The 22,560-nt window shown below is 40.3% G+C and overlaps 1 protein-coding gene across 1 annotated transcript in view; it reads right to left on the bottom strand.

Annotated features, from left to right (window-relative positions):
• agmo (alkylglycerol monooxygenase) overlaps window positions 1-22,560 on the bottom strand; it is a 262,745-nt gene that overhangs the window by 9,544 nt on the left and 230,641 nt on the right. Inside the window, exon 11 of the mRNA XM_048260252.1 lies at window positions 21,851-21,933. Coding sequence (XP_048116209.1) covers window positions 21,851-21,933 — 83 coding nt within the window. The remainder of the gene's footprint in view (window positions 1-21,850; window positions 21,934-22,560) is intronic.

The following is a 22,560-nucleotide window of genomic DNA, read 5'->3' as shown; positions in this document are numbered from 1 at the left end:
GGAAACACAATACCAGCTTTTGTGAATGGTAAATGGTGGATCAGATCATGCGTAAATCAATGATCTGGAGACCTTTAACTATCTTTAACTAAGACTATAATAGCTTTTGGCTGACTTTAATACTTAATGCTAGACAGTGTTTTATATAGTCTGTGCTCTGTTTTTTATGGAAGTTGCATTAATACACGTCGTTCTATTAAATGTAGTTTCATAATTAAATAGCCTTCAATAAGTTGAAGCTTAGCTTTGCTACCAACGCGATGCGCATGCATTGAATAAACGCTCATACCACGACTTAATTCTATGCCTCTATGTTTGATGACAACAAATGAACAAGCATTTCCTACTAATTGCAGAAACTTTTGTTTTCTTAATACAGTAGCCTACGTTCAGTTCACGTTTGCTCAAAATATGAATAAGTTCATGAACTTTCGTTCAATGAAGGCGTTCAGGCACAACACTGGTTATCCGGTCATAAAAAGCAGTGGCTATTAACTAACTCATTAATTTTTAATGCTTAGCATGTTAGCTAACATTAATAGGTTATGTGCTGAGATATGCTGAAGATTTTATTCCACTAAAATGTAATTCACGTTTAATTCATATGTCTAAGCTTTTAGATTAGAGTAGGCCTATATTCAACCTTATTGTCATTGCACGAGTGAAATACCGTTTTACATCTAGTGGTGCAAATGAGTAGGCTACAGTAACTGACATGTCAAACAGTGCACCCATGAAAAGCATCCCTAGACTGTTCCATACACATAGGCTACAGTAGGTAGCCTACTAAAGATAGCTGAAGGTCTGTGGCTAACGCAGCGCAGTCGTAATGAAAGTGTCGTGAAGGTTTTTTCGGAACCGAACATGTTCTTGTATAGGTTATTAAGCACTACTAAGCGAGACTACAGTGGGTCCCCGTTAAGTTTGGACGGGTTCCTTCAGGAATCACACACCCCATTTTCTCAGCAGAAATGGCACAAACTGCAGTTGACACAAACAACCACAAGGTGTCACTTTGGAGTTCTGCCACTACTATTTTTGATACGACTTGACTTACTGCTTCCATGATGCATTTTCCAAGTCAGTAGAACAATTGGAGAAAGCTGAGCCATTACCAAACATATATGATAATACAATAAGCGTGAGTTTATATATCTTATACCCTATTTGTCCGCGGTTACTTATAGATTTGATAGTGTAGCGATAAGCATGAGACTTTCAGCGGGGGCACGGGGAACTTAAATTGATCCGCGGTAGTTTAAGCTTACACTTGACAAAACATTCTAATATGAAAATGTAGATGCAATTGTTGTAAGATGGTGCAGCTCCTTTAAGAAAGCACCGTGTGCAGGGATGGAGAGAGAAAGGGATATGTGTTAGAACTTAGATGCGTGTGATTTTTCGAGGCACTGATGCACTGAACTGAACATCGCGAGACTTTGGGTGAGATCCAAAATGGCAGCGCACTGAACACTGGCGCTTGTAAACAAAAATACAAAACTTTATTTTTTTCTTCTACTAAAACAACCACTACCTCTCTACAACTCTCATCAAAAAAACCGGATTATATTCTCCACCTTTTCCAACGGCAACCTCTTCATTCTGGACGTTATGTCATCTGAACCCAGCAAGAAACGCACTTTCGTGACTACTCAACAGAGACTGAACCAGAATCACCTACCGCTTGCACTACTTCTACATCCATCGAGGTCAGTTTACTACAATCCATAAACAACAAACTTGCAATACTGGAACATCTGCACGCAGATATTAAGGACTTAAAAGCCAGCCTCGAATTTTCCCAATCACAGATCGACACACTTTCGCATTAGAAAACCGTGAACTCAAAGGAAATATCACAAACTTATCCGACCATGTTAATCAACTCACCAGCGAAAATCGGATCATGAAAGAAACAATCCTAGACCTCCAGTGCGCAGCATGCGCCGATAACCTCATTTTTTTTTTCGAATTCCCCTGCCAACTTCTAAAGATACACCCGGCTGACCAGAAAGCAGTTAAAGAATTCTTGCAGTCATCTCTCAAACTACCGCCAGAAACAGTTGACAAGATTACCTTCCACCGTGTACAACCGTCTCACTTCCAAAGACAATAAAAACCTCCTCCAATTATCGCCAAGTTCGAACACTTCAAACACAAAGAACTCATCAAAAGCAAAGGGAAAGAACTGAAAGGCACTTCATTCGGACTAAAACGCACCAATTCCCACAAGTAATACAGGAAAGAAGAAGAGCCCTCTTGCCCATAATGAAACAACTCAGGCAAGAGGGCAAGCGAGCAGCACTGTCAGTCGATAAACTGTATGTCAATGGAACTCTGTATCGCCCACCCCAATATCACCACCTGGCTATAGCACATCATACCTCATGCCAACATTCATCTTGATTATAGCATTGTCACCCTCAACTCTCTCTAACCCACTGCCTACTGATGCTTGGATCACCTCTCTCTTCTCTCTTCTTATGTTTCATTCCTTTTGCTCCCCCTACCCACCCATTCTCTTTTGCTCTCTCAATGTTTAATGTTATTCATGGTGTTTTGTCTATACATGTTTGCTTGTGTGTCCTGTCTGTTTTTGTTTATTATGTCTATAGGCTAAAGTCAAATTATGATCTGTATGTTTTCAATGCTAAACAGGAAATGTTCATGCTGTCACCACTCCAGAACCAAATTCCTACCTCTTTATGCTCTATATTCTTTTCAGCCCCTACTCTTTACATCTCATTCGCACACCACATTACATACCTATTCCTCCACCCCCCCTTCCCCCTCTCCTATCTAACTGACACCTGCACACACTCTCACACACACAATACCCACCTTATCAAACATTTTCATAACTGTACAATCACAACATGGTACCACTTACATTCCTGACCTGGAACATCCGTGGGATTGGATCTCAGGCAAAAAAAAATCTTAAATCATTTGGATAGTTTAAAAGCTGACATATGTCTCCTACAAGAAACTCATCTCTCAGAATTAGACTACACCCGCATCAAATCAAGACAATTCAATCACATTTTCTCATCTCATTACAATACAAAACAAAGGGGAGTTTGCATTCTGATTAACAAAAGAATCTCATTCATCCATAAAACGCCACCATCACAGACCCAGAAGGGCGTTTTGTCATCATAAACATCTCAATTCACAATACCCTGTAACAATTGTTAATGTTTATGGCCCTAATACAGACAACCCAGTTTTCTTTCAGAACCTCTTCACCTCCATCTCAACTCTATCTGGCTGTCCCATCATAATTGCAGGCGACTTTAATACAGTGTTAGACCCCACATTTGACAGATCTGATCACTCTAAAAGCAAACGAATCTGGCAATCCACAAAAACAATAAAACAGTTCATGGCGACTCTGGCCTTGGCGATTGTTGGCGGCTTCAGCACCCAGACTCCAAATGCTACTCTTTTTTCTCTCCGGTCCACCACTCCTATTCCCGTATTGATTATTTTCTAACCAGCAACTCTATAATGAAAAATATCTCTGATTCAACTATTCATCCCATAGTCATTAGCGATCATGCTCCAGTTACAATTAAATGGAACATAACGAACCAACAGCGACCAATTAGCAAATGGCGTTTTAATACATCCCTCTTACAAGACCCAAATTTCATCAGTTTTGTTGGGAGAGAGTGGGCATTCTTTCTAGAAATGAGCGGCTCCCTGAATCATCTCCTTCCCTTCTGTGGGAAACAGGAAAAGCAGTACTCAGAGGAAGAATCATCTCATATTCAGTATACAAAAAAAGAAGGAAAAAGAACAGGAAGTAGAACTCAACAATAAAATTATTGTTAGAAGAAACCAATGCAAGCAACCCAACTGAAGAAACACAGGCAAAACTTAGGAAACATAAATTCAAACTCAATGAAATACTCAATAAACACACTCAATTTATGATTCACCGTCTAAGGCAGGAAAACTTCCACCATAGCAATAAATCAGGTAAATGCTAGCAAATCAAATCCAACGTAACACAGAAAAATCAACAATCCCGGTCATAAAGAACTCAGCAGGGAAGCTAACCAGCTCACCTGAAGAAATAAATCATGTTTTTTACCAGTTTTACAATAAACTATATTCTTCAGAAATAAACCCCAACCAGGAATTCATAGACTCTTTCCTAAACAGCATCGAATTACCACAACTCAATGAGACCGAAATAAAAAAACCTAGAATCACCTATAACTCAACAAGAACTGTTTGATGCCCTGAAACAGATGCCCGATAATAAAGCACCAGGTCTGGATGGCTTTCCTGCTGAGTTCTACAAACAATTTTGGACCATCTTAGCTCCACTTTTCATCAGAATGATTAATGAATCAAAACAGAAAGGGCGTCTTCCAACTAGTTCCACCACAGCCTAAATTTCACTGCTCCTCAAGCCCAATAAGGACCCAACATTGCCATCCAGCTACCGACCAATTTCTCTCCTCAATGTGGACAATAAGATAATCATGAAAATGCTAGCACACAGATTAGCAGAGGTCACCCCATCCATTATCCACCCAGACCAAACAGGCTTCATTAAAGGTAGAATTTCATCCACCAACACCCGCAGACTGTTAAATATAATGTATCACTCTACAAAATTTCAAGATAATACCATCATAGCAACTCTGGGCCTTGAAAAAAAGCTTTTGATAGGGTGAACTGGAATTTCCTGTTTTCCACATTAGGGAGGTTTGGCTTCGGGGAGTCGTTCATTAACTGGATTAAACTTCTATATACCTCTCCTTCAGCCACAGTAATCACCAATGGACTAACATCACAAAGTTTCACTCTTCACCCGGGAACTAGACAGGGGTGCCCACTCTCCCCCTCACTATTTACAATCTTCATTGAACCCCTAGCAGCTGCCATCCGTCAGAACCCCCTCATCAAAGGTGTCCAGACTCCATATATGCATCACAAAATCAGCCTTTATGCTGACGGCATTCTTCTCTTTCTTCAAGACCCCACAACATCAGTAGAAGAAACCATCAAACTCATTGACACATTCTCTAAAATTTCTGAATACTCAATCAATTGGAATAAATCTGCAGTTCTCCCATTACATCCCAACAGCTGGGATGTGACAGCCAACTCTTCACCTATCCCACTCTGCACTAACTATATCACTTACTGAGGGATAAAAGTCTCCCCCAGGCTGTCAGACTTATTTAGCCTAAATTATTTCCCTCTACTCACTTCAATAGATGATGACCTTCAACGCTGGAAGAACCTCCCATTATCCATCATGGGCAGAATCTCAGTAATCAAAATGACAATACTGCCCAAAATAAACTATCTATTCTCTATGATTCCAACCCAGCCCACCACCCTCTGGTTTAAGTCTCTCGATTCATTAATCACTAAATTCTACTGGAAAGATAAGACCCCAAGGATCAAACTCGCCCACTCTCCAAAACCAAAAGCAATGGGAGGACTAGAGGCCCCACACTTCCAGCACTATGCCCTGGCCAACCAGCTCCACTTCATCCACAAATGGCTACACCCCACCCCCTCAGACAACACCTGGTTAGACCTAGAACAAACAATCTGTAAAGAAATTAAAATCTCAGATCTCCCTTTCTGCAGTCAGTCGGTCAAAAAACATCCATCCTTCAAAGCCCCTACAATTTCAGCTACTCTGACAGCCTGGTGGAGATTCTACCACATCACTGATTCACCTATAGCACCATCAATTCGCTTTTGATTTGGAATAACCCAGATTTCACCGTCAATAAAAAAAAAACACTTAACTTTCACACATGGATGGGAAAGGGCATCACTCACCTTCAACACATTCTTCAAGACAATAATCTGGCCTCATTTTCCTGTTTGGTCCAGAAGCACGGCAAAATTAAATCATCTATCCTAGGAAAAATTAACATCCAGACAGCTAACCTTGACATTCCCCCACCAATCTCAGAGCTGCTTAATATTCCCTCTCCCAAAAAAATACTCTCCCAAATTTACAAAATTATATCTCGTTCAGAAAAAACAATTGGCCTGCCATATCACAAATGGGAATCAGACTTATCAATTACTCCGGTGCGACTTCTGGACCAAAATGTGCAAAAACATCTACCTCATGACAAAGAATAGTAATCTACAACTAATACAAGGTTCTTCACAGATTCCACTTCACTGCACATAAATTGGCTAAAATGGGGTTTGGCTCGGATCTTTGCACTCACTGCACACAAAATAACCCAGATACATACATTCATGCGGTTTGGCATTGCACTCCAATCAACCACTTCTGGGTGAGTGTCACAAAATCTCTCTCTTCCATCTTTGGCTGTCACATCCCAGCATCCCCTTCCTTATGCATACTTGGTGATACATCCACAGTCAATTTAAGCAACTCCTGCAATAAAACACTGCAGGTAGCGCTGATTATCGCCAAGAAAACAATGCTCATGAACTGGAAATCTAAGAAAAAAGCTCACATCACTCATTGGAAAAACTTGTTAACAGACTATATATCATTAGAAAACCTATCAACTACAAACTTAATCAATACTCAGGATACAACCTCTCCTTGGTACCCCTTTATCACCTACTTACAGTCCTGACCCTCTTTGCCTGAGTTCCATCTCCACACGATCATAACACACTTCATCAACAGATACACATATCATCGAACACTAGGCAGGGGAGGGTAGCTGGAACTATTATTATTATTATTATTATTATTAGTAGTAGTAGTAATATAAATAGCATCCCCTTCTTTCCCTCCCCCTTTTATTTACATTCTCTGATAACTTTACTAATTTCACTCTTTCTCTCTGCCTCTCCCATCGTTATTCTGCCGGGGCCCCATTGGATGGCTTGGGAGACTCGGTCCTGGCGGGTCGCTGTGTGGTTTTGGCATTGGTTGGGTCCTGTGGGTTATCTATTGGCCCTGGGCCCCCGGTGTGCACCCTCCTCATACGCTCATGCACACGCCTTGTCCTGGAAGCACACAGCACGCTTTACTCTCTTTTAATCGCACTACATGTTAGATGACATACATAAACAAAAACTACAAAACAGGCTAGGGTAAGAGTGGAGTGCAGGTAGATGCCTCATCAGGTGTCTATCTGCATGCCTCACTTATTTTAATGCACACATTGAGGAGGCATACATCTTACACAGGGTAAGTGTGGTGTGCATGGGGAAATCCTGACAGATATTCACCATGCATGCCCACTTCTTTTAATGCTACACTCTAGATAGACCCCTCAACCTAGCCATTCACATACTGTACATATTTAGGTCAAGAGTGGCGTGTTGGGTGAAGGTCTGGGGGCGAGGTGTGGTTGGTTGTGGTAGTGGGGGATGTGTGCATATGCTGGGGGCCTGGGGCGATGGGTGGCACACAGGTCCTCCCCTCTGTCAGCTCGTCGCAGTATAACTGCAGGGGCTGGGTGGAACTGTGGCCATTAATGGGTGCCCAGGTTGGCAATCAGTCAGGCAATCAACCAGGCAATCAGTTATTCCTATTATTATACTTATCATTAATAGAATAATTACAACTCCTCTCCTCTGAAACCCTCCCTCTCTATGTTCCAGCTTCTCTCCTCCTGGCCCAACAGCAAGCCAGCCTTATACATATGCGCACACACACACACACACATACATCCTCACATACTCACTACCCCTCACCCCCCATCCCCACCCCCATCCCAACACCACCTCATTCACACTCGTAGAGCTACCATCCGCATCCCCCCTTCTTTTCATTCCGGTCATCAATTTCATCCCTGATAATCATATCTGTAATCATCCTGGACGCAAATCATCCTTAGCCTTTCTGTTATTAATGTTATGTTGTGTTATGTTTGTGGAAGCCAAGTCAATGTGATGTCTTGTTAAGTTACAGTATGTGTTTATGTAATGTACGTCTGTTTGTCGTATGTAGTATTCATGTGCATGTCGTAGTGTTGCATTTTCTGTAATGTCAATGATGTTTGCAAATAAAAAAATAAAAAAAATAAAAAAAAAAATAAAAAACTTAGATGCGTGTGGAAAGTGCTGTTGAGACTGGAGCGAGTCATATTCAAAATAATGCAAAAAATAAATCCGCAGATAAAACCAATTATCCTCATTCATTGCAACCGCAGCATGCCTGCTTGCCGACGTTCAAACGAAAAATATATCAAAGCACCTTTTGCGTTTGAATGTAGCACGAATTTAAACAGCTTGACAAATGATTTAGCTAATTGATTATAGCCTGTACAGCAATTGTTGAACATTTACCTGTACAAGTACATTGTTAGCCTACAGACCAATTTCCATAGTGCACATCTTATCAACAGTTTGAATGTCGTGTGTTTCTGCATTGACAAATACCGTTCAGCACAATGATTCATGCCCAATTAATTTCCCCTGTTAAAGTGTTCGCCTTTGTTACACTATTTGGTTTCATGATGTAGCCTATAATAAACACCATATGGCCAAATACTCAGCTAATGTTATAGGCTATACAATTTCCCCTCTTAAAGACAAGCTGGTGTAGCTTATTAGACTAGGCTACTATTAAAATGCACCGACGGTAGCCTTGGCTATGTGTAAAGTAAGCTATCGCATGATTTCATGCACGTAAGTTCATGCATCTGTCAGGTTCGTACAGGGCCTCGCACCCCCTTGCGACAGCCCTGCAGCTCCTCCTAAGACAGCGAGGAAAAAGTTAAAATACGCGATAAACCCGGGAAAAGTTGACATGTTTGTTTCGGTCCCAGTGATTATTTGTGAAATTGTGCAAACGACAGCCTTTTCAAGGCATTTCAAGGAAGGAGTCGTAGCATGCAAGCTCCCAAATTGACCCAGTAGACAGAAGGCATCAATAGCCTAAATTGTTGGGACTGGGGAGGGTCATGCGTTTTTTCTCAATCACTTTGGAGTGTCATAGAAAAATGTCTTGCTGGCGAAGGAGGGTCACGTCTTTTTTGACTAACGCTCCCAAAACTCCTCCGGTAGCCCCTTAAATAAATAACGAACAGTCCCTAATTGATTATAGCCTGTAGGCCTACACCAGCAATTGTTGAACATATACCTGTACAGGACATTGACAGTAGCCCAGCCTAACAAGCAGATGTTGCAAAAAAGACGAATTAATCATAAATAAATAATGTAATCTGCATAAACTTTATTTAACAAACTGCAAGCAACAAGAGGGTTGAGTTAAACTGTGAGGCCCAAGAGCAGAGCCTATCTGCTAAGGCACTCGATAGGCTATAACGAGCTGTGTGCGCCTGGAAAGACAATAAGATGCTTTCTGAATAGCACAGCGAAGACGGCTCTGGTCATCCCATACCCTCCCCCCACTTCCTGTAGCCTACCATTATGACATTGCCGTTTTGGGACATTAAGCTTTTTCACTTTAAGCCCCCTCCCCACCCCTTCTTTCACAAGCAGTGGGGGCGGGGGCACAAAGTAACACTTTTGGTAGACAAAGGAGGGTTCTCCAGCGCTTCTGTCGTTTGGCCACAATCCGTGCAACCAGGCCAGGACAGATATTTTAGAGCAGGGGTGTCAAACTCATTTTCATAGAGCCACATCATTGAATTTATAGGTTACTGAGGGCCACATAATCGGCGAACATGTGCATGGTGCAACCATGAAATCGGTATTGCAGTATGGCTTATTCAAAATTGGTGTGTAATGGTCCTAACCACTTTAAAACAGTGTGGCTGAAATTAAAAACAAACAGCCTACAACAGTAACATTTTCAAATGCAACTTCTAGGCCTACAGTATTAGTTAACAACTGATCAATATGCATTCATGGACTGACATTGATGAGAATAAACTGCAGTCAATAATGTGCATAACAATGTCCATAACACATATCACCACTAAAATTAACTGTGGCTAAGAAAGGTACTGTGTGTGTGTGTGTGTGTGTGTGTGTGTGTGTGTGTGTGTGTGTGTGAGAGAGAGAGAGAGAGAGAGAGAGAAAGAGAGAGAGAGCTATGGTAATGCATTACACCCACCCACCCCCACCCCCGCAAAAAAAAAAATTCACGCTGTACAATATTTGTCCGTTTCCGGTTTTAGGTCCGTGCATTGCAAAAAAGTAGCCTACATAGCATAACAATATCCACATGCAATAATACAACAACGTCTCTACGATGACCTATTAATTTGGACAAATTGATACAGCCCTATAGCTAAAGTTACCTTTAGTTTTGTTCTAGCGCATCGTGGACGCCTGGCTTTAAACAGCTGTAATCTAACGTTCTGACAAGCACACCAATTGCCTACCTTGTTCTTGCCCATCTGGAATAACTCCTCTAGCTTTGCTGTCTCCATCCTTTCTGTTTTCGTTGTTTAAACTTGTGATATCCATAACTAGTGAATTAGCCCAACATTGTGTGCTGATAACCATATGTAGATATCCGAGTAAAAGAAAACAACTGCGTGCCTGCGTGCGTATTCTGTCTTTGAAGTTTAATAATGTTCTGCACCTTTTACTAAAGAATAAAGAAAATTAAGAAGACATCTGAGCTGCACCGGCGTCTCTCCTTCTCTCTAACACTTTTTGGCTTTGGCTAAATATTTCTAAAATCATTTGAGTTTCACTAGTCACATGTTTTAACAAGCAACACTTCTTATTGAACTAATAACAGACGTGTGTCGAAAATTGACTTTATTTTCCATACGGAGAAATAACATATGCAGAGTCTACCAAGGTCAATCTTGCCAAAAAAGCCCTCAAACCTGAAAACGCATGAGGCAAAAGTGCAAAAAATCACAAAACTAACTAAACTAACACGCGCATATTTTGTATTGCAATCATTGTAGCCTACAGTTGTAACAGCGCGTAACAGTCGCTTTTACTCCCCGTATCGCCATTATAAAGAACGTTTAACGTGTCCCAAAACAGCTATCAATTAATCACCAAACGTCTTATAAACAAGTATTGCCAGGAGCAACACCTTGCAAAAATGATAACAATAGGCCTAGGCCTTTATATGGCTCTGCTCCTGCCTAGATTCAAACTCAGAACTGCCTGAAAGTTGCAGACCTGTTCTGGATATATCGCATTAACCCACTTTCGACCGTCAGACACAACGCTATCTGCTTCGAGTAGCCTATTGGGTAGGAATGTAGCCTACACTGGTTGCTGTGGCACAGTCTTGAGTGACCGAATTCGTTTTCCTTTGTCATATGAATGCTGTCATTTTGTTAACATTACTGTTAAGGAGATGCTGTAGGCAAAGGCTATATTTCAACCTTGTTAGTGTAGTAGAACTATTCACAAGGTTTCTGGGCAGCATATTTATGTTCTGTTAGTAAGCGAACTTCTCATGACTACCGACAAAGTAGCCTACTGCCAGCTGACGAAGCTCTCATTTTAAAACATTACTGAGAGACAGGCACTGTACAATCAAGAAATCTTGCCACCCTGAATCCAAAACTATGTTAAACATTATGTACAAAGCTTAGGCTACAGTGGACTAGCATGTTGCAGGGCTGCTAAAAACACAGAGAAACGCTGAAAACTTCGGCCAATCACAGCCCTTGCTGTCGAATCGCCCGTCCGGTTCGACCGTGGCCATTAGCAGACTATGCTGCCCCCAAGCGGCTGCAGTTGTACTTACATTTCACCCAGCTGCGTGAATCACCTTGATCGTGAATGAAGTGTCAATTTTTAACTGGGACCCTCTTTATGTTGCGCATAAAGCATGAAGTGGGCTCATATTGACAGATATAAGCGAACGTCCCGGTGGACTTTTTTCTTCGAAGTTTTAGATCTGAATGGTGTTGTTTGGATACTAAGTTATTCGTTTTAAACTGAACTACAAGTACAAAGCAACAAGGCGTTTGCCACAAACTTCTACCTCTGCTTGCCTAATCTGAATTAACCTCAGCCCGGGTGGAAGATAGCCTACTTAGTTAAACATAGCTATCACTTGTTCGATTCGCGAGGACAATTTGCAAGGTGTTGTTTGCTTGCTTTTTAATCGTGTAGACTTCAACTACCAAGTTGAAATCAAAGTAGCCTACTGTGCATCGATTCCCCTCTCACAGAAGCAGCCTATACATACGGACTTCAAACAAACAAACAAGTGTTTCACAGGGAGCCTACACCGGGTGCGTAGCCTAACTGAAGAGCTTCGTTCGCAACGTGCAAAAACAGAAGACGTTAGCCTAACTTACTTATCGTTGACGTTGACCCGACATGTTCATAAGTTAGACCATAGACTGATAAGGACGTCCATCAAACTAAAAGGATTCGTTCTTCGATGTCTTCAAATTCGTTCGAATAACCCGCCTCTTCCGTGTGTATCCTGTTGCGTTCAATTCTCTTCCCTGCTGTTCCGGCAACAAGGTTTCACGCGAGATTTACGCCACATCCCAGAGAGTTGTGTTTTCCGAAGATGACGCCCGTCTGTATATGTGAACGAGACGTAAATGGTACTGTTTTTCTTTTTAATAAACCGCCTGTAGACTTACAGTTCTCAATGCTTCGATTTACATGTAGATACTCTCATTATGCTACAGTGTAAGTGTGTTGCTATTTGGAGCCTTGGTAGCGATTTATTTTTAATCTATGTTTAGTTCAAGCATCATTGTTTGGTTGGTCAGGTGACGAGCCGTCGAATTACAGCACAGCACCCAGAATGCATTGCAACACACCGTCATAAAGGGACTCATCGTTAGGTCGGCTTTAAATAGCATACAGAACCTACAGTAATTTAACATTGTCTGTAAGCTCCACAGTAAGCTGCACGCGCAAGGAAACCAGTAGGTGGAGAAACCAGAAGGCACACAACACCGGAACGATTTTAAGGCTATTTCGCATAGGCTACTCAATGGTGCTATTTCACACGCATTATAGCTGACCCCCACTCACCGGGTTAGTGGAAGGTGTTAATAGACGACATGAGCCTACAGTGGACTAGGGCTGTCAAAATTGCTCAAAAAAATGACGTTCGAATATCCCCTCTAAAATAAAACACATGTATTCAATATATTGGAATATCTAGGCTATATTATTTAGCATTATGTCAGTGATGCATCATGTCATCTGTTTTAACTTTTTTGTATGGTTATTGCTTGACAGGGGGGATCCCAAGCAGCTTTCAGCCATAAGGCAATTCCTAATTCACCTGACACTGATATTCAAAATGTTGAAACTATTTCGGCATAGCCTATAAGCAGTTTTATTAAATGTAATGTTAGTTCTAAACAAACGAGCTACTTGGTGAGGCTTGGCCTCACAGATGCACTCGTGCCTTAAATGGCAATACAAATCTTCACGATAGGCCTATTAACTGACCGCCCGATTCACGTTGGCTGGGGGGCAGGGGGGGCCATCAGACATTTGTTCCCAAGGGTCTATGAATTGTTAACCCGGCCCTGCCCCCAACGAACGCAACTTTCCACCTCTGAGATAGCTGTAAAGAAGTCTAGAGGACTCCTAACTCACTAGACCTACTTACTGTAGGCTGCGCAAACCACAAGCCTGCATTCGAGGCAGGCCTTCTGTTGAAGAATTTTATATAAATCCGGCGCTAACAGTAATCCTCCTGTTACCACAGCTGTGGATAGTGTGGCATGCTCACGCTTTATGTCTCCTTCTTGCAAACTAGGCCTATACTGTAGCCCAACTATTTACGTCTTCAAAAAATAACAACTTGCCAGATATGCCTTCATAAATTTGGGCTTCATTCAGCATTTTGTTCTTCCACTGGAAATGCTTCTTCTACATTTGCTGCCTGCTGCATCCTTTCTGTTTGTATTGTTTAGAAAACGTCTTGAGTTAATGCATTAACATTGTTTGCTGGTAACCAGCCACAAATAGCCTACAGATTCTTGCGTCGCTCTCTCCAAAATGTGCCCGCTCTATAGGCTATCCAAGTGCATAATTCTGCGGCATAAAGCAGATGTATTTGTGTATTGTACAGAAAAATAAAAATAACCTGTCAAGCAGTCAATTGACTACATTGCAGTCAATAAGTAGTGCAAATTATGAAACCAAAACGTGGGTCAGTTGTCTAAGCCTCTGCTGTGAGGCCAAACCCATGAACAAAGACGCATTGATATCTGCAATAGTTTTTTTTTTTGGCGAAACAAGCTCACAGCCGAACAAGTCAGGGAGAGGCAACTGGCATGTGATCTCCCCACGGGATGGATGTACAAGTTTTCTCCTGTGCCTACGATATTTAATCCAGTGTTTTGTCAAGTTGCAAAATGCTATTCGTTTTAACGAATTTTTATGATAGTATGAAGTACTTTTTGTATAGGGTACTATCTTAATTGCTTTATACTCAATACTTGACCAATGGCTATTGCATCTGTCTATTGAAAGTGAGAATGTGGCATGTGATATACTGTGTATGCTTCATAAAATAAAATAAACAGATTGCTAATGGCCTACAAGCTGATCTGGGGGGCGTTTCCCGTACAACTACGGAGGTTAGCTTTTTACTAACAGGATGCATCGTTCAACTAACCAACATGTAAGTTACGACTGTTTCCCAAAACTGTCGTACTTACATAGTACTGTAAGTTTGGACCATGATAGTTTCCAAACTTCAGTAGTCTGGACTAAGGTGGTTAATGACGTTTAGTAGCACGTGAACGGGCACCTGCACATACTTCTGTGGCGCACTGCGTTAAGGCCGGCAGATGACAGCCGCCGTTGCACAGCAGTTACCAGTCCCCTGTCCAAGTGTTCGAATCTGGGTTAAGACGTTGACAACAATATTGACATCATTGTTTACCTAAGTTTATCTTTTGTGCAGATCATATTATCAAAATCAGAATCAGCCTTCTTGGCTTGGTTTTAAATAAACTAACAAGGACCCCCCTCCATGGAAATCAAAGGCTACATATTCTCAGCTGTCTCACGTCAAAAGTCGCACCACCTTATTATTATCTGCAAGTGTGTGACTTTTACTTATGTGCACATGGCTGCAAATTGACTTTTAATTTATGTATTTTCTGCCTTGGGCATTTTAAAATATGGATGTATGGTGGTTAGAAGTGTAAATATCAATTAGAATCCTAAATATATTTATAATTATTAATTTGCAAACAAATAACTGGCGCCAGTGACGTCTTTGACATGAAGATCCCTGGAACTATGCTTCTAACATTCTACCACAGGTCGAGAGGTGTAGTTGTAACTACACAACTTTACGATAGTGGTTCGCGAACGTTCGTTGCTACTATGGTTTTGGGAAACACTAACGTAGTGGAACGATGCATTGACTATGTAAGTTCCAAATATGAATGTAATTCTCTTTTGCATAAAGCAGATGTATTTGTTTATTGTACAGAAAATAAAAATGACATGTCAAACAGTCAATTGACTACATTGCAGTCAAGAAGTAGGGCAAATTAATTTACGAAACCAAAACGTGGGTCATAGTTGTCTAAGCCTCTATTAAGTAGCCTGTTAAAAACGCCGCCAGATAGTATTAAATCGGCAACAACATTGTTTTCTGCAGAAGCCTACCCAAGGCTACAGATTAATTCTGAACAGTTATTTCTCTACTGGCTCAATTATCACACCACTGTTTTGATTTGCGTGGTTCGTTAACCCCAACACTGACAATAATGTAGACAGCAAATTTCGATTTCGATTTTCGTTACCACCGTGTAGTCAAGCCTTAAGCCATACCCAAGTAGCCTAAATCGAGGTAATGTTTACGTTACGTAATGTTTAAAATTATGCATGATTTATTTTGTTATTGAATTCGTAGGCTGGGATTACTCTCGGCAACAATTATGTTTAATGGTAGATCCTGCTTTTTCAGAAGGGACCGCAGGCAGAGCGATGTACAGTGGTAGAGCGACGCACAGTGGCTGAAAGTGGTACTAAAGCTTCACGCAGCTTCACGCCACGTAATGCGCGAATGAAATGGTCATTTGAAAGCGATGCCCACTGTATAAAGCAGTTTAATTAAATGGAATGTTAGTTGTAAACAAACGAGCTACTTGGTGAGGCTTGGCCTCACAGATGCGCTCGTGCCTTAGATGGCAGGAAAAATCTTCACGATAGGCCTATTAACTAACCACCCGATTCACGTTGGCTGGGGGGAAGGGGGGCCATCAGACATTTGTGCCCATCCGGCCCTGCCCCCAACACATCACACCTTCCCACCTCTGACAGCTTAAAAGAAGTCAAGAAGACTCCTTACTCACAGACCTATTTCACAAACCTGCGGCATTTTTCCGTGTTTTGAAATCCTATGCAGCTACAGGAGCTTCCAATCGTGAGGAAGCAATTTTGCATTGTAGGCATAACTAACATGCAATAACACCGCCAACAACATCTAGGCTAATCATTGTCAACATGTAAATTAAATGTAACATTATTGCGAATCAAATTAAAATGTTCTCTTTTGCAAACGTAGGCATAGTAACAGAATAATTTAATAATGTTACAAAGATACTACATCAATCCGTATGTTTCATTAGGCTACTAGGCTATTTGTTTTGCCTTGATTCATTTAGGCTAGGCCTTTTTTATTCAGGGGCCGTATTCACAAAGAATTTTAAGGCTAAAAGTAGCTCCTAACTGGCGAATTTAGGAGCAACTCCTAAAAATAATGGGCGTGTCACTCCTAACTTCCTCACTAAGACCTATTCATAAACAGCTTTTTTGTGGCATTTTACGTTGCGATGTTTTGAAATGCGTAGCCTATGCGCAACAGGAGCTTCCTATCGCGAGGGAACAATTTTGCATTCATAAAAGGGATGCAATAACGCCACCCAAACACAACCAAAACTACTCATTGTTAACATGTAAATGAAATGTAACGTTTCATTGTGAATCAAATTAAAATGTTCTCCTCTTTGCAAACGTACCCTATGGTGACAGATTAATTTAATAATGTTGCAAAGGTAGGCTACTGCATCAATCCATAGGCCTGTTTCATTAGGCTACTAGGCTATTTGTTTTGCCTTACTCTTTATTCATTTAGGCTAGGCCTTTTTATTCAGTTATTAATCATCTTCCGTCCTTCGCACTACTTGTGTAGCGCACGCATTCTCCGACCTGTCACCTGTCACTCATCATCGGAAGAGAGGTGTTTGGAATTCCCGCGTTACAATCGTCAGCCAATCAAGGTGGTCACTTCAGTCAAGCTTGTGCATGAGTAATGACGTCATCCATACCCACGAAGACTCACTCCTAGTTTAGGAGTTGTCTGAAAGGCTTTGTGAATAACTTTTAAGAGAAAACTCCAAGCTAAAATCTTTAAGTGCGATTTAGGAGTAGCCTACTCCTAGTAGTAAGATAAAAGCCTTTGTGAATAGCCTACGGCCCCAGTTATTCATCATCTTCCGTCCTTGTGTAGCGCACGCATTCTGAGACCTGTCACTCATCATGGTAAGGGAGGGGTTTGGAATCATGCCGGCGTTACAATCATCAGCCAATCAGCCAATCAAGGTGGTCACGCTTGCCCATTTACCCAAATTAATGGTCGAATATTACTGATCATTGTTATTTAAGAACATGCAGTGTGCGTAGGGTACCAAAAACATCTTGCTCGTAAAAAAACATCATAACGCACATTCTGGCGGGTCTGTTATTTACTGTAGGCTGCGCAAACCACATGCCTTTATTTTGGGCAAGCCTGCATTCATTCATTCAATCATTCATTCATTCAACCTTTATTTATTCTCGGAGGGTCGTTGAGGGAAGCCCTCATTTTCAATGAAGCAGAGATTACAGAAGCGAAGCAAAGCGCTCCACAAACAAGACAACATTCGAGGCCTTCTGTTGAAGAATTTTATATAAAGCCTGCGCTAACAGTAATCCTCCTGCCCCTGATAGGCCTACCACAGCTGTGGATAGTGTGGAATGTTCAAGTAATAACACAATCCAATGTGTGTCTCAATTGTCCCCTGCTGACCACCTCACACATTTCTCTAGATTTTGCAACGAACTTACATGACACAATGCCATAAAATATGCCAGTTTTAGTACACAGAATAATGTTTGTAATGATACCAGGTATAGGCCTACACTGTAAAAAGTTTAACGTAAAATTTACAGCAACTTGCTGGCAGCAAATAACCAGCAAGTTGCTGTATTTCACTCTACAGTACACCTACTGTATATGAAATCACAGTACCTATGCCTGATACTGTAAATGCAAACTACAGTAGTACTACCAGTGCTGTAATGTATACAGTATTGAATTGTCTACCGTATTTTTAATCACAGTACTTATGGATCATAATGTAACTAAGTACAGTAGGAATACCAGTGCTGTAATATTATATACAGTAATTTTGGGAAATTCATATCCTGCTTTATCTACAGCCAGGAAAAATTTGGCTAGGCCTAGGTATGGTTTAGGCTACACAAACTTGCATAAATAACCATTGATAACTTGTTATCAGTTTGAAAAGCAAGTACATTTATTCACTTTTTTCCGTTTAGAAATTCTCGTGTGCTGCATCCTAACGTTAGACCAACGGTTGCAGTCAGCCTGATCCACCACCAGTAGCAGAGTGAAGCAGCACCTAGCAGAAATAGAAGAAAAAAAAAGATAAACAGTGTTAGATAACAATTTTCAACTGAAACTGAAAGGCTACTTACAAGTGAAACTTTAGAATAATCATTTATATATATACTGTATGTTTTTTGAGTTTACTGTCAAAATGCCAGGCTGAAGATGGTGTTAGCATAACTCAGTTTCGCAAGGTATATTTAACGTTAGCCAGCTGGGTGAGCTCATTGATGAACGCTGTTCGTCCGAACAACGGTTAATGATAGTCAGATGTGACTTAAAGTTAACTTATATCAATATTGCTAAAGTTAGCCTATTAAACTCACAAAATCGTACATGATTACGAGGAGTTAACGTTACATAAGTTAGCTGGTAGCAGCTAAACCTCCACGTTAACGTTAACCAGCAGCACATCATCTTCAGCCTAACATTGTGACAGTAACATACTAGGCCTAGCACTACCAGCGAATGTTTTATATAAATTATATGAATATAATAAACTGTAACTTACTGAGAACTAAGGTAGGCCTAATATAAATTAGACTGCCAAAACGTTAACGTAACATAAAACATTAACGTTAATGCCACCGTCACAGCAACAGCAACTATGATAGCTAGCCTAACGTTACTTACTTAGTTGATCCAACAAGCATAGATGAGTTTGTAAGTTAGACAGTACAACGTACATAGACTGTACACATGCCCGAATTAAATGTAGTACAATTTCACAATGAAACATTAACATTACATAAATAAATGCTTGCTTACCATTAAGGTGGAGCTGCGAACTTGACAGAGTGCTGAACACCGTTGGTCTGACTGACTGAACTGTTCCTCAAAAATGATCTCCCGCCGGACAGTTCAAACGTCGTTGCGCGGTGCACGTTTCAATCACCACGTCAATGTCACCTTGCTATCTGGGAGCTTAACTTTGTATTTATGTGCAAAAAGAAAACAGAAAACCCCAACTGATTTTCCGCCATGTTTTTTCAAAATTTTCAAAGTGAGGGAGGAGTCAGATTTTATTCGCAGCAAATTTTTATTACTGTAGTTTGACCATTTTTGACCATAATTCATAGCGAAACCACAGCAACATACTGTATTCACAAATACAGTACACATTTTTCTCAAAAACAGTAGTGATGCTGTGAAAATCACAGAATCTTGTTACAGTGTACGTTTAACAGTAACAAGTGTAATGAGCTATTCATTGTCGAAGGTGCATGTTGAAGTGAAATTGTTACTTTTGAAAACAAACATTTGCCGATATCATCGCCGATCATCAGAATATTGCAACAGATTCTATGTTCTGGACTGCAGGTAACTTGTTAAGCCAGTGGTTCTCAAACTTTTATTTCATTCCCCACTTTGATCAAGGGGCATGACTGATGATAGTGGAGATAACGTGTTATCCCGAGGCTTTTGCAAGTCAGCATCTTCGACGGTATTAAAAATATAAGTTTTCGATGTCCTAAACGGAGAGCCATATTTTATTGTTTTTAACGATCTCTATGCTACTCACAGAAATGTAGGCATGGGGACATGATGAAGTAGGCTATCCAACTGTCGTGTGTTAAATTATTGTGATTACGAGCCAGTGGTTTTCAAACATGCGTGACTCGGAGATCTAACTAAATGCAACAGGCATAGGCTATCGTCCTCGCATTCGCAAAATGAGGACCAGTGTTTTGTCAAATTGCAAATAGCTATTCGTTTTAACGATTTTTTATGATAGTATGAAGTGCTTTTTGTATAGGCTACTAGGCTATCTTAATCTTGGAATATGGGGAGGGAAGTGCGCGTGTTCTGCAGTCAGCCAAATATGAATGTAATTCTGCGGCATAAAGCAGATGTAGGCCTATTTGTTTATTGTACAGAAAAATAAAATTGACATGTCAAGCAGTCAATTGACTACATTGCAGTCAAGAAGTAGGGCAAATTAAGACACTGTTTTGATTTAATGTAGTTGCGTTACCCCAACACTGACAATAACATAGACAGCAAATTAAGATATTTTTCGTTTTGTGGAGCGCACCGTAGGCTATCAAAAGCAGATTTCGATTTTCGCTACCACCGTGTAGTCAAGCCTTAAGCCATACCCAAGTAGTCTTAATCGAGGTAATGTTTAATTCACGATTTTTTGTTATTGAATTAAGTAGACTGGGATTCCTCTCGGTAACAATTACGTTTAAAGGTAGCCTAGCCTCCTGCTTTTCAGAAGGGGCGGCAGTCAGGCTACTGACAGAGCGATGTACAGTGGCAGAAGCCGGCGCACAGTGGCTGAAAGTGGTACTAAAGCTTCACGCAGCTTCACGCCTCGTAATGCGCGACTGAAGTGGCCATTTGAAAGCGATGCCCACTGTAATATTATAATCTGTCTGTGTATATTACTATATTACTAATATATTAATTAAGCTTAACCAACTTTATTATAAGGGCACCCATGCTGATTGCTATATATTACTAGAATATTAATTAAGCTTAACCAACTTTATTGTAAGGGTCCTATGGTTCATATTGGGATAGGCACAGTTTAATAACAATTAGTTAAATAATATGTAATTAACTTTTATATTAACATATAGTTTGTAAATAAACATTTAACATTTAAACGATGTAAGAAATAACTGTTAATTAGTGCCAAAAAGACATTTAGTTAACTATTAACAAATATTAATACAATATTAGTTAATAGATTGTTTTCTATTTGTTAAACAATTAACATACAGATTTTATGCAAACAACTAATTTTTATTTAATGATGAAAAAACTATTACCTTGTGCCAAATAGATATTTTAGTAACAATTAACAAATATTAACAAAGGGTTAGGTAATGACTAGTTTGCTATTTATTATGGCACCTTATTATAAAGTGTTAACGTATTATTATAATAGTATACTATTTATTGGCTAAATGTTGCTCCCTCCTCTGTCCCTTGGTGCCCTATAAGCGTGTGTGTGTGATGTGTGTGGTGGTAGTGGAAGCACTGATCACTGTGCCATCAGGCAACTTTTTAAATTGAAACTTTTCACCTACAAGCTTATCATGGTTCCTCTCCATCTTCAGCTAACACCATAGAAATAAACTATCAGGCTTGCGGCTTCAAGTTTTGCAGCTTCTGTTACGTTACATCAGCCTCCCACAAAGGAAATAGGTAAACAAAATGTGTTAATTGCATTCATATTTTGTAACGCATTATGTATTTCAAAATTAATTGCGGTGATTAACACATTAATTTTGACAGCCCAATAAGTATACAAATAAAGTGACTGTGTATGTGTAGAGCCTAATGAATAAATGGATGTTATGAGGACCATTTACGTCACAAATAGTTAAAACAGGTAATGTGACTGGATGTTACCTTTGGTCTATGATGTAGCCAAGTGATGTCAGAGTGAGCAAAATGTAACCAGTCATCAACAGTACTGTCCATTGATTAAGTATCTGCAAGACAACCATAAAAAATGCATTAGGGAAGGGTAGAAATTGCATGAGAACTATAGATGTTTTCATATTTCCCACAGGTGGTTAGAGAAATTAAAGTCACATAATAAAGCTCACTAAATTCCAGTAGCGACATGTTTGATTACTTAGCTTCAATTGTAGCCTCCATCTTACCTTGCACACCAACATGCTGAATACTTTTGCTGCTGAATTGTTGATTACAACTCAATTCTATTTTGTCGACACCAATCAATAAAATCAATTGTTTATCAAATGTATGTTAGGTTAAGAATTGCCACTAGTGTGCAGAGGTAAGACAGTGCAGATGTTACTAGTTTGGCATAATGCTATGGTTTTGAGAGTTAGGACTTTGCATTGTTTTGCAAACTAAGTTACTTTACTGTATAATAACTACACACAATTAAGCATTTGTAAACTAGATAGATAGATAGATAGATAGATAGATACTTTATTGATCCCCAAGGGGAAATCCAAGGTCTCAGTAGACACATAACACATAAGACACAACAAGGTGACAGACAGACAACAGGGACTGCAGATGTAAATTAGCCTGTGGCTAACTGGTACAATGCATCAAATGGCAACATTTATGTTCAAAATTTTACA

This window comes from Alosa alosa, chromosome 13 (genome assembly GCF_017589495.1).
Source record: "Alosa alosa isolate M-15738 ecotype Scorff River chromosome 13, AALO_Geno_1.1, whole genome shotgun sequence".
NCBI classification, from domain to species: Eukaryota; Metazoa; Chordata; class Actinopteri; order Clupeiformes; family Clupeidae; genus Alosa; species Alosa alosa.
Note: the sequence above shows the minus strand (reverse complement) of the source record. Positions and strands in the feature narration are given on the sequence as shown.